The sequence below is a fragment of the Schistocerca serialis genome, chromosome 1, assembly GCF_023864345.2.
Source record: "Schistocerca serialis cubense isolate TAMUIC-IGC-003099 chromosome 1, iqSchSeri2.2, whole genome shotgun sequence".
In the NCBI taxonomy this organism is placed as follows: Eukaryota; Metazoa; Arthropoda; class Insecta; order Orthoptera; family Acrididae; genus Schistocerca; species Schistocerca serialis.
In genome coordinates, this window is record NC_064638.1 from 917,078,718 (window position 1) to 917,091,594 (window position 12,877).

Consider the following 12,877-nt stretch of genomic DNA (forward strand, 5'->3'; position numbering starts at 1 on the left):
TGCTTGACATCTAAAACCTCCATTAGCGAACTCCACAGCTACCAAGTCATGGCACTTGACTATAAAACATTTATATTAGGTACTTACTTTCACTCTGTCGTTGCGAATCTTTTCTATAAATTCTGTCCGTTCATCAGACGTGGACTTTTTCAATTCTGACTTGTTTACTGATTCATGTGTTGTTTTCAGTTTCTTTGACGGACTGCCAGACGACATTTTCACCACGATTTCTGAAACGGCTGAATTGGTACGAATTACTAACAATGGGCGGACAGAAAGGTTGTAACTGTACATGCCCCTTCCACATAATTTCAACAATAACAATGACTTATGGCCAAGGGAAATATCGTTTGCACATAGGATCTCTCATGCAAGCTTATTCCCGGTGCCCATCACCTTAAGATTATATAAACAATTCCACGTGCTATTTGTTTGTTCTGTCATGCGCAGCGCCAAATTTTATAGAGAAAAATTAACCTGAATATCAGAGCCACACTTCCCATGCATATGATTTGTTTTTGTGTTAAGGTGTTCCTGTTTGCAAAACCAAACCGAAGTATGTTTTCTTTACATAAATAAATAGTAATAACAAACCTTACAAACACAAACCCACTTACGCAATTTCACGCTTCGTGCTTCTGTTTATGACGTCATTAGAAAAAATGGAATTATGGGATGTCAGTACGCTATCATTGTTTTATCGTTTCGTTCGCGTGATGGAATTGAGTGTTATGCTAGAGGACTGGCTCTTGTCAACACACCTTCAAGACAAGTTTTACGACAGAAAAAACGGATCTGTATCTACTGAAAAAGGGAACGAAGTTATTTCTTAAAGAGGAGAAATATGTGTTCCAGATTTTTATTGTCGGTTTTGTGAGGTTATGAGGTCCCAAGTGATCGGTAATTATGCACTCGGAGTATTGGACTGTGTGTTCGTAGATTCAAAGTCTCGACAATATCTTATTCTTATTAATCATTTCATGCTGTAAACCACTGTTCGAAACTTTAATTTACAAACCAGTATCAACCAACCAATCATGGCGAGGAAGGTCACGTGGTACAGGTCGTCGTGGCGTTTTAGCTTTCAGCTGCTCCGAGAGGCAGCTGCAGGTCGGCTGCTGTGATGGGAGGTCGGAAGTGTCGCGAAATCTCTTAGTTTTTTTTTTATCTGTTTAAATATTGATTTAGATGTCTCTTGGAGCACCTTAGAACGTTCCGTAAAATGACCATAATAGTTTTTTTGATAGATACCTCAGCTTCTATGAATCAAAGAGCTTATTTAGGTGGACGCCCAACCTTACTCGATGTTGCTAAAGGCGCTGTAGAGACATTCGTTAAGGTATGTTTCCCCTTGTAAACAAATTATTCCTCACGTAGCGGTAACTCGAATTTCAGTAAATTTTATTGTCTCCAGGTACGTCAAAGATCTCCAGAAAGTAGAGGTGACAGATACATGCTATTAACGTTTGAAGAACCGCCTTCAAATATAAAGGTAAGAAAAAGAAAATATTATCACTTGGCAAAATCATATATCGCTAGTTTTTGCATGCTGTTGCTCTATGGGAGAGTGGTTTGCCTTTGATGAATGGGTACATGTTGTCTAAATTTGTCAGACTCAACTTGACATCCGTATTCTAACTTGTCGTATCATTGCATCTTTGAACGTTGATATTCTCTGTAATTGAATGAGATAGGCATTTGTTCTCACCGGGATGCGGAGGGGAGTTGTTTTCTGCTGTAAACAAATTGAAATTTTGCTCGAAACGCAGTTGTTAAGTTTATTATACAGTCTGTTTTCGCTGTCAAATAATAAACGGGGAAAACATCAAAAATGGTCATTTGTATTGCAACAGCGCTCCTTGCATAAAAAATATTCAGTTTTTTTCATCGGTGTTGGACTGTATGTGAACGATTGTATTCATCAGAAGAAAGCTCTGCGGTTTATCTGCTAGGGAATGATTAGATCTTAGGTTATGTTTCCAACAAATCTATAACATTGGTAACCAATAATGACTGGTGTATGCATTTATCAACATAAAACGTGTGCACATGTAAATTTGAAGTGTGTTAAAGTGTTGTGATAAAATGATAAAAGAACTGTCTGTTTTTCCTGTATATTTCACGCACACCCCATAAAAAAATCATAAAATTAGATATCTGGGATCAGCAGTACGACATATACAGAAGGCCCAACTTATTAAATGTAAACATTCTGTTACTCTGTTATGGGCTACTGCCCAGCCATTGTTAAGGTTTAAAGTTTATGGACCTTCAACATAGGTGTTGGAACTAATGTCAAGGCAGTTTTATTTACATGTAGACTTGTACCCTTTGAAGAACATAAGAGGGGTACTTGTTTGTGTACTGTATGTTTGTATCTTTTTGTACCATTCACAAATGTAGTAACTGAAGAATGACTGCTCATTGTGTGCCTTATTTTCCTTGTGCTGGCAACATGACCTCTGTATATGGTGCTAAAGAATGTGCTTAGTTTTTTCTGTGAAATAAAAATCTTGATTTTGAGGTGGTTCTAATAAGGTGTATTTATTCATTCATTCATTCATTAATCTGTCCATTGACAGTTTTCATAGTCTAGGTGTAGTCAGGACATGGGCCCTAAACAATTTGTACATACAAGCTACTATAACACGGACAAGTCTGATTTAGTCCAAATGTAATTTATCACCATTGTATAAACATGTATAGCATATTTTCATTGAGTGTCTACTAGATTTATCAACATGTCATTTTGTCATGAGGCTTGTTAGCTTGAAATAACCATTCACACTACCGTTTGTGTATGGTTGATATCCCTTGATAGAATGAGCTGATATGTGTCCAACAGATTTGAACAGTATTCTTGTAAGACCATAAAATTTTTTGCATGCAGTTTCTTTTATAAACAAAACAGTGGTTTCCTGTAATGCTAACAATGAATTATAACCTGCTCTTTGCATTACTGTTAGTTTATGTGGGTGTTCCGATAGTGTGTATGTCTGTTCACTAAACATACACTCCTGAATATTATTATGAAATAACTGCCTTTAGTTGTGACTTGTTAATGCTGTAGTCAAAGGATAACTGTAGCCTGAAAAAAAGCCGGAGACCACATTACCAAATAGGTCATTAGTCAATAACATGAACACTACTACAGTCCTCACTGCTACATCAGGTGTTACTTTTGTCAACAAATGATGTAAAATTAAGAGTCCGCAATCATAATTACACCAGACAATGTAATACTCAGTCTTTATTGCTTTTTTGTGATAGAAACTGGTTTTAAAGTTTCCTATACAATAAAAGATGATCATGGTTGGGTATTATACTGGTGTGTGTGTGTGTGTGTGTGTGTGTGTGTGTGTGTGTGTGTGTGTGTGTGTGCGCGCGCGCGCATAAAGACTCTCAATTTAGAATAAGATTAGTGATCAGTTTTTATTGTCAAAAGTAATAACACATTCACCCTTAATCATACACACATAGGTGTTGTCAGCATCTTTGCGTGGATGATCTAGTGTAAACTTTAGCAGGAAATTTTCAATCCTGTCAAAACTGGATAGGCATCAATATTACGAAAAGTTGAGATTGTTGCTTACCGTATAGCAGAGATGCTGATAGGCACAACAAAAGAACTGTCAAACAATTAAACTTTCAGCCAAAAGGCTTTCAACAGAATTTTACACACATACCACATTCTCTGGCTGTTGAGGCCAGACTGCGAGCAGTAGTGCATGATGGGAGAAGCAGACTGAATCTGGGTGGTGGGGGTAAGGAGGAGACTGGGGCAGGTAGGTGGAGGGGTATTGTGTGTGTGTGTGTGTGTGTGTGTGTGTGTGTGTGTGTGTGTGAAGAATGCAATTTTGCGTTATCTGTGTTATTGAAATACATGCACGTTTCCATGGTGAAGCTTACTTTGTTGCACTCTGTAGTTCCAATAATTGAACTCCAAATATGTTATTGGATTGTGCCACAAATAAATGAGTGAAATACGGCAGTAGTTCTGTGGACCAGCTCTACATTTTTTAATGAAACAAATTTCTTACAAAAGGGTCATAGTTCCTTTAAGGCAGTCTACCTAGTTACTGTAAGTTCATGCCTAGCCAGAACTGCAATATTGTACACAATTTCATGAAGCCAAAATACAAGCTTTAAGGCACCTGATTTTCCTGATGTTGAGAATAGTGTGCCAGTATCAACTCTCCCCCTTAACCCCACACAAACTCTTTCTATGAAATCAGTTGGATATTGAAAGAAAATTGCTAATAGAAACAGATCTAGTAGCTGGACTGGTTGAACATCACAGTTCCTATTTTATATACTTCCCGCCAATCTTCCTCATACCTATGAACTGACTTACTGTGGTAGAACTAGGCTTCCCTACATTTACAATTTGTTGTGAGTGGCAAAAGATGTGATAGGCCTAAGTGAAAGGAAAAAAATCATTGAACCCACTGAGGAATGAATACCACATTTTAGGAGTTATAGTAAGATGCAGTCACTATCTCATACTATGAGAACTTTTTGAAAAAAATCATCTTATAAAAATTCATTTCAGTTAGCAGCAATTTTTCACAACTGTAAGTCATTTTATTTATTTATTTTTTTTTTTTTTCACTCCAATGTGTAGTCAGTGAAACACAGCTGACTTGCATTACATACACTTGAGCTTAGAATATTATTCTCGTATACAGTATTCTTCCGTGTGAATATTTTACGAACTATTTAATGGTGTGTGCTGGGTGTTACATCTGGTGCAGCTAGCTTTTCCCCCAGCTTCATTTGTATATGGCGCATGGGTAGGTAGAGTTAATGTTACTAGACTCTTATTGGAACATTCACTCTCAGAATGTCAACAGTAAACTTCTCAGTGAAGGGCCATGCCTCCCTTGCAGTGTCTGCCACTGGAGTTTGTTGAGACTCTCCTTATTTCTCACACCCTGTGACGAAACACTTGGATCTTCTCTATCTCCTCTACCTCTCCTGTTAATCCAACCCTGTAAGGTTCTCAGGCTAAGAAACAATACTGAAGAACCAGTCTTAAGTTTTATGTAAAGCCCGGTCCACACGCAACGATCTGTCTGTGCAGACATCGGCGCAGATGTCTGTACATGCAAAAGATCGCTGCAAATGTGGTGTGTTCACACGACACAAACCCCAATCTACTACTCGCCCGCCATCTGTCGGTGTAGAAAAGAAATATCAGTGGCAAGCGACTAAGCTCCCCGAAAACGTCAAAATTTAATTCAGTTATTTTGAAAAATAGAAATGGAGGAAGTTCTGTTGTGGTCTGTGTTCGCAACTTGTGTTGCAAAGAACATTTAGACCAACCGCAGGAAACAGAGAAAGCGGTCAAAATGGTGCAGACAGTGGCTGCTAAAGCGAAAGCAGTTTTGTCATGTAAATTTACTGCGAGAGTTGCAGGGCGAACCTTTTTTGTTTTACATAACCTCGTGTTCCATTTCCTCACACATTGGCACTCCAATTTCATCTTCAATTGTACTCCTGCTTGGTCTTGGCGTTTCTTGATCACTAAGAAAGCCAAGTAGATCAAAATACCATAACGTTGGCTGGTATACTTGATCTACTCCTACACCAGATCTTCTAGATTTCTGAACTTTGGATAACTCTTTTCGGTAAACAGTTCGCTGACAGACTAATTTACTTGACTTGCCTTCATGAACTCATCTTTCAGGAAAGCGTAAATAAATGTTGATCGTGTTAGGACAGCAACCAGCCACAAATTTACTTTGAGCTCCTTTATTCAAAGGAAACCGTTACCGGTTTCGAATCGTTGCGATTCATCATCAGACGGTTTACACGCTTTCTTTCTACATTTGGTGTGTTGGGTATTATTTCACTCAATGCTTGTTTCGATATTGCAGATGAAAATTCCAAATCATTGTAGCTCCTTCCTGTTGCTAGGAATCTTAATGTTACTGCCAGGCGTTCATGAGGAGAAATTTCCCTTCTCATACAAGTATTTTTCTCATAATATGAGGGGTTACATGCTTTAAGAGATAATTATAAGTTTCGACATCCATCCGCAAATAATTTCGCCAGTTCGCAACGAAATTATTTTTTATATTACCGTTTCTCTGTTTGCCGAGGCGCCAACTGCCCGCAATTTTTCAATTAGAGCATTGTATGCTGCTGTCTTTTTGTCTCGGTCACTATATTCTTTACTTTTAATCTTCCACAAACATGGGTGGTTTCTGTATATTTCAATGAATTCACTTACAAACTCTCGAGAACACTGACGAGTATCAGCCATTTTAATGCCCTGTGCACACAAATACAAACACTAGACTGAGCAAACAGCTGTTTCGCGCCAGATTTGCGACGATCTCCTGTCCACACGCTCCAACTTGTCTGCGCAGATGTGGTTTGAACCGACAGATTTGAGAGGTTTCGCTCAAACCTCCAACTCCAACTTCCAGGTTTGCACACACCTCAGGTTGGTGCAAATCTTCTGTTCACACGCAACGATCTGTCTGCGCAGATTTGATGTGCGCAGACATTTGCGCAGACAGATCGTTGCGTGTGGACGGGCCTTAAGGCACCGCTTTCATGGGTGAATTTCCTAAATATACTGTGAATCCCAGCCTTACAGTTGTTCTATGGTCATTCCTCTTTAGGTCTGTCCAGATAGTTTCTACTAAGTACTTTACACTTGGTACTGTTTCTAATGGCTTGTTACTGCTAGTGTAATCAGACAGTAGAGGATTTATTCACCTATATATGAGCAAGACATTACATTTATTTACGTTCAGAGTTAGCTACCAATCCTCGCACCAATAGTAGAGCCTCTGTAAATCTTCCTTAGTTGATTGTCAGGGAGTTATTTTTCTCCATCCATGCCCCCTCATACCCTTCTTATATGGTTTTTGTGCCGTCCGATTGAAAGTGGTATGGGAGAGAATATGGTACATTGACATAATTATAGAATATTTTTATGTAGATATAAATTTTCATCAACGCTGGGTTTGTAGATAAGTCTTTAATGTTCGGTATTGTGTCCTGTTTCTCAATTGCTCATGTGCAAGTAAGAACAGTCATAAATTAAATGCGATTATACTGTTGCACAAAAGTGTAATCCAGTCTGAGCTGCTGGAGATGATGGGCCTGTGTGCATGAGGTGTTACGTTTAAGTGTGTTTTTGTTGTTTCTATCAGCAACTCAACCTGTCATCTTTACAGTGAGTAGCAATCTATCTTTTCTTTTTATTGTTGTTTGATAAATACCTCAAAATATACAGAAACATAGTCTATGTAACTGTGCTTTGAGAGGTTAGGATAGGTGGTCTGATGTTTTCACTTCACCACAATTGCATTTATCACTAGGAAATAAATATTTATCATACTGCTTTTGCCAATTAACTGTATGATGTATATGTGTTAAAGCAAAATCAATTTTGTTTTCTACTTTTTATTTAGGCTGGATGGAAGGAAAATTTAGCAACATTTATGAATGAACTTAAGAATTTAAACTGTGTGGGAATGACCACAATGGGTGCTGCCTTAAAACATGCATTTGATGTATTGAATATTAATCGAATGCAGACTGGCATTGATACTTATGGACAAGGGCGTTGTCCTTTCTTTTTAGAGCCTTCAGTGATCGTAGTCATCACTGATGGAGGAAAACTTTCAAACAACAGTGGTGTCCAAGAGGATGTAAGTATGCACCCCACCCATCTACCTGTCCTCACACAAATAAAAAATCTGTACAGTTTTCATTTTGTGTCTACTTTAATGAAAGTGAATGTTACATGTACAGAACCTGCTTATCGAGTTTCCTTGTACCGAAGGTTATTTTAGTTCATTTCATACATTTGAAACTTCCGTGTCTATTACAGTTCAATTTGCCTATGCATTCCCCTATACCTGGCTCTGAACTGACAAGGGAACCATTCCGTTGGGACCAACGGCTATTTTCACTTGTCCTTAGACTGGCAGGAACCCCTGCTATTGACAGGGATATTGGACTCGTGCCCAGTGACTGCTCTCCAATAGATGCCATGTGTGAAGTAACTGGAGGTATGTGACTTCTGAATATTCTGCTACCGTTTATTTTGCATATACTGTGGCACATATAAGAAATTATGTTTGTTGCTGTTAGTAGCGAGTATGCAACTTTGAAACTCTCATTACCAGAGTAGCTTACTATTAGGTGTAACCTCCAAGGTGTACAACTTTGCTTCTGCCGTTTTTTTCCCCCCGACATTTGAGGCCTTAATGAAACAAATTGGTTACACATGTATCATTCAAAGTATTTTCAATCTCTGGCCACAACTTTCTCCAGTCCTTCGGGCAGTGTACAAATCCCATGTCGAAAAAATTGTTCATCTTTTGAAGCAATCCATTAATCAGTCCAATTTGTGACTTCTTCATAAGATCGCAAGTGTTGGTCAGCTAGGTCATGCGCCATTGATATAGGTAATAGTCAGAGGGAGCAATATCCAGAGAATACAGCGGGTGAGGTAGGACTTCTCATTTACATGTTTCCAAGTACGTTTTGATCTCTTTCGCAACGTGGGGTCGAGCGTTGTTGTGCTGCAAAAATCACTTTATCATGCCTCTCACAGTATTGCGGCCATTTGTCTTTCAATGCTATGCTCCAACGCATTAATTGTGTTTGATAAAGAGCGCCTGTGATTGTTTCACTTGGTTTTAACACTTCATAATACACGACGTCGAGCTGGTCCCACCAAATACAGAGCAAGATCTTGGAACTGTGACTATTGGGTTTGGCCGTCAACATGGGAGCATGGCCGGGATATTCCCATGATTTTTTGCATTGAGGGTTATTGTAATGAACCCATTTTTCATCCCTGGTCACAATATGATGCAGAAATCGTTTCCGTTTTTGCCTCTGAAGCAACTGTTCACAAACACACAAACGCCGTTCAACGTCTCTTCATTTAAGCTCATACGGGACCCAAGTTCCTTCCTTCTGAATCATGCCCATAGCCTTGAGACATTTTGAAATGGCTTGCTGTGTCACTCCCACTAATCGGGCCAATTCTTCTTGAGTTTGATGCAGAGTCTCCACTCTGCAATGTTTCCAATTCTGCATCTTTGAAAACATTCTCTCTTCCACCACTATGCCGGTCTACAATATTAAAATCACCGTTCTTGAAGTGTTGAAACCACTCAAGACACGTTCTTTCACTAATAGCGTCCTTACCATACGTACTTGAGAGCATGCGATGAGACTCGGCCACTGTTTTCTTTATATTGAAACAAAATGGTAACAACTCCCACAGCTGACAAGAATTGTGCTCGTAAACTGACATTTTCAATCAAGAACAACTTTATGATGCAGACACAAATCAACTAATGTTTTAATGAGGTTATGTTGACTGAGGTCCAAGCTAATTGCCTGACGTCTGCAATCTCTTTCTTTCGACCACTGCTTACCGTTGTCGCCACCTATCGCCAAACGGCGGAAGCAAAGTTGTACACCTTGTATTGAGATACTACATGTTATTAATGTCTTCAACCTCATGCCAAATATTGTAAATGCAGTTTTTTTTGGAGTAGTGAAAAAATTTAATAGAACCCACATTAAATGTAGTAACTATACAAGTATTCAGATCACTGTGTATGTTAGACAGTCATCTGTTTTATTAATATAAATCGTAATACAGTAGACTAACATATGAAGCACTGACTTCTGTTACTGATGCAAAAATAAATATCACTGTAATAAGAGATCAAATAAGTACCATACTGTTTTTAGAAGCTTGTTTTACATAAATAGTATCAAAGCAATCCTGTACCTATACACTGAGGTGTCAAAAGTTACAGGATTCCTCCAAATATCATGTTGGAACTCCACTTTCCCAGTGTAGTGCAGCAGCTCATTGGGGGATGGACACGGCAAGTCTTTGCAAGTCCCCTGTTGAATACTGAGCCCTGCTGCCCCTATAGCCCTTCATAATTGCAAGAGTTGCAGATGCAGGATTTTGTGTACTAACTGACCTCCGATTATGTTTCATAAATGTTCGATGGGATTCATGTCGGATGACGGTTTGCCAAATCATTTGTTTGAATTGTCCAGAATGTTCTTCAAACCAATCGTGAAAAAGTGTGGCCTGTGACATGCTACGTTGTCATCCATAAAAATTCCATCATTGTTTGGGACATGTAAGTCCATGGATGGCTCTAAATAGTCTCCATATAGGTGAACATAACCATTTCCCATTAGTGATTGGTTCAGTTGGAGCAGAGCACCAAGTCCACACCATTATGGAGGCACCACCAGCTTTCAGTGCCTTGTCAACAAATAGAGTCCATGGTTTCATGGGGTCTACACCGCACTTAAACCCTACCATCAGCTCTTACCAACTAAAATCAGGACTCATCTGACGAGGCCACAGTTTTCCAGTCATCTAGGGTCCTACGGATGTGGTCACAAACCCAGGAGAGGCACTGCAGGCAATATCATGCTGTTAGGAAAGGCACTCATGTCGGTCATCTGCTGCCATAGCTCATAAATGCCAAATATTGCTGTGTTGTCCTAACAGATACGTTTGTCATACGCCCCACAGCTGTTTCACACAGTGCTGCTTGTCTGTAAGCACTAACAACTCTAGGTAAACACCAGTGTTCCGTCACTAAGTGAAGGCCACTGGTCACTGCATTGTCCGTGGTGAGAGGTAATGCCTGAAATTTGATATTCTCAGCACACTTTGACACTGTGAATCTCTGAATATTGAATTCCCTAACGATTTCTGAAATGTGATCTCACGTGGCTAGGTCCAACGAACTACAATTCTGCATTAAAAGACTATTAATTCTTGTTGTGTGGCCAGAATGTCATTAGAGACCTTTTCACATCAATCACCGTAGTACAAATGATAGCTCCGCCAAATCAGTGCCCTTTAATACCTTTTGTGTGCAATACTAATGCCTTCTGTATATGTGCATATTGCCATCCCATGACTTTTGTCACCTCGGTGTATACCATGACCAGCCATTCAGTATCCATTTCTGTATGTACTCATTCCTTCTGATGGTTCCATTCATGAAGATCTTCACCTACGCACATCCAAGCTGTTACTGCATGCTTTCTAATGCCATCCATCCACTTTCCATTAGGTCACTGTATCTCTCTCTTAATTTATCTCTGGGAATCCAGCTAAGAACCCTTTGATTCATCTGCCAATAATTCATCTGGTTACATGTGTGACCAATCTCCGTTTCATTCTCTTTATGGTCATGATTACCTCTTCCTTCGTCTATTCATCTTTCTCCCTTTCCTAGCTATCACCAATTTTAATATATTGGTATGCTTGCGACAGCATGAATACCTAAAATGTTCAAAGGTGCCGCAAATAAAAATGGGGTTTTCCCGTGCTCATACCTCGAGTTTTGTTGGTGATAATGAGGTACGATCAGATGTTTGGGTTAGCCCTAGGCTAGGAACCATTTGTATACCCAACAGAAGGATCGTCTTTGTGTTACTATCGTACAGTACAAGGTCAAAGTATTAATATTACTTACACACTTCCTCCTGTTTAGGCAAATGGAGCAAATCAGTTGGTTCTTTCTTTATTTGTTGTGATGTAAAAAGACAGCTATGCACACCAAATGCGCAAAATTTTTACAGTGTATTCCTAAGATCCTTATCTTAAACAACACTGAAAATTTCATTGATGTATTTCTCCATTTCTAAGATATGTAGGGTCAAAGTAACCCTTCTTCTACATGAAAAATCCGCGATGAGGCAAAATCCAAGTAATAAGTAACTGCACAAGTTGCTCCAATTTGAACAGTATATTTTCTGAGCTATCTCCCAGGGTTTCAAAAATCTTTGTCCGGCATTGAGAAACACCCCAAAAACATTTTTTTAACTAAAATCTGGCCGCAGATTCCAAGACAGCTATACACTGCAAGTAGCTGTAATTTTTGTGACGTATTCCTGAGATTCTAAGCTTGAACAACCTTTAAAATTTTCTTCATTATTTATCCGTTTCTGAGATTACAGAGGTTCACGTTTATCCACTTGTACAAAAAAAAAGAAAGAAAAGAAACTGATGTGAGGCACAAATGTAGTTTATAAGGTGACATAGCACAGAGAAATATACTGTAAAGTTTGCCTGTTATCATCTGGGAACCCCATGTTGTTGTACTGAAGCACAAGCATAATTTTTTTGCATGTGGAATTCTGTCTGAGGTTTAATATTGGTTTTACATTATTTCAATTCCACATAAGTAAGCTATCTCAGTTTTACTGACCAGTACATTTGTTTTCTTTTGAGTTACATGCTCTGCTGCCACAGGGAAGAGGAGGGAACCAGCAGAAAAATGCCCCTATTGGAGTGCAAAAAATGTGGATTTTCCTGTTTATTTAAAAGTCTCTGACTTAAAAGTGTGGTAACAGCTGCTTCACTCTACCTTCCTCAGCACCTTTAGAAACTTTTTCAAAAATTTTGGAATGCAAATATACCCACACTTTTTTGTGCTGTGAGAGGAGGAGCCAGTGGCAGTGGGAAAAAGACAAAGAAATAATAAATACTGGAATATAGCAGACAGTGGTTGTTGCAGAAAGAACGAAGGAGACAGTGGCATTGTGAGAGAAAGAGAGGCACACAGTGGCAGAGGAACATAATTGAAAATGACAGTATAGTGCTAGGAAAAAAAGTGGAGACAATGGGGGGAGGAGATAAAATTAAGAGAAAGTGGAAGGGGGTGAGAGCCAGTGATGAGAGACAGAGTATATGATAATAACAATGAGGAAGAGAGAGATAGTGATAGAGAGAAGCAGTGGGAAGAAATGCGATAGTAGCAGTAAGAGAGAGCAAAAGGGAGACAGTGACAGTGATAGGAGAAGGAGACTGTATTAGTAGGGCAAATGAAGGGGACTGTGACTGACA

General features: G+C 39.1%; 2 protein-coding genes across 5 annotated transcripts in view; one reads left to right on the plus strand and one right to left on the minus strand.

The window, feature by feature from the left end:
- LOC126412197 (deoxyribodipyrimidine photo-lyase) overlaps positions 1-726 on the minus strand; it is a 121,090-nt gene extending 120,364 nt beyond the window's left edge. Inside the window, exons 1-2 of one of the 4 annotated variants that reach the window (XM_050081697.1) lie at positions 618-726; positions 88-239 (exon numbers count right to left, since the gene is read on the minus strand). In XM_050081697.1, the coding sequence (XP_049937654.1) occupies positions 88-216 (129 nt within the window). In that variant the 5' untranslated portion in view covers positions 217-239; positions 618-726. Of the gene's footprint in view, positions 1-87; positions 421-477; positions 539-594 lie in introns of those variants that run through there. The other 3 variants (XM_050081689.1, XM_050081704.1, XM_050081683.1) reach the window with 3 other exon arrangements.
- The window catches only part of LOC126412188 (integrator complex subunit 6-B), a 34,513-nt gene continuing 22,357 nt past the window's right edge, over positions 722-12,877 (plus strand). Inside the window, exons 1-4 of the mRNA XM_050081672.1 lie at positions 722-1,339; positions 1,415-1,492; positions 7,431-7,670; positions 7,853-8,033. Of these exons, the coding sequence (XP_049937629.1) occupies positions 1,223-1,339; positions 1,415-1,492; positions 7,431-7,670; positions 7,853-8,033 (616 nt within the window). The 5' untranslated portion in view covers positions 722-1,222. The remainder of the gene's footprint in view (positions 1,340-1,414; positions 1,493-7,430; positions 7,671-7,852; positions 8,034-12,877) is intronic.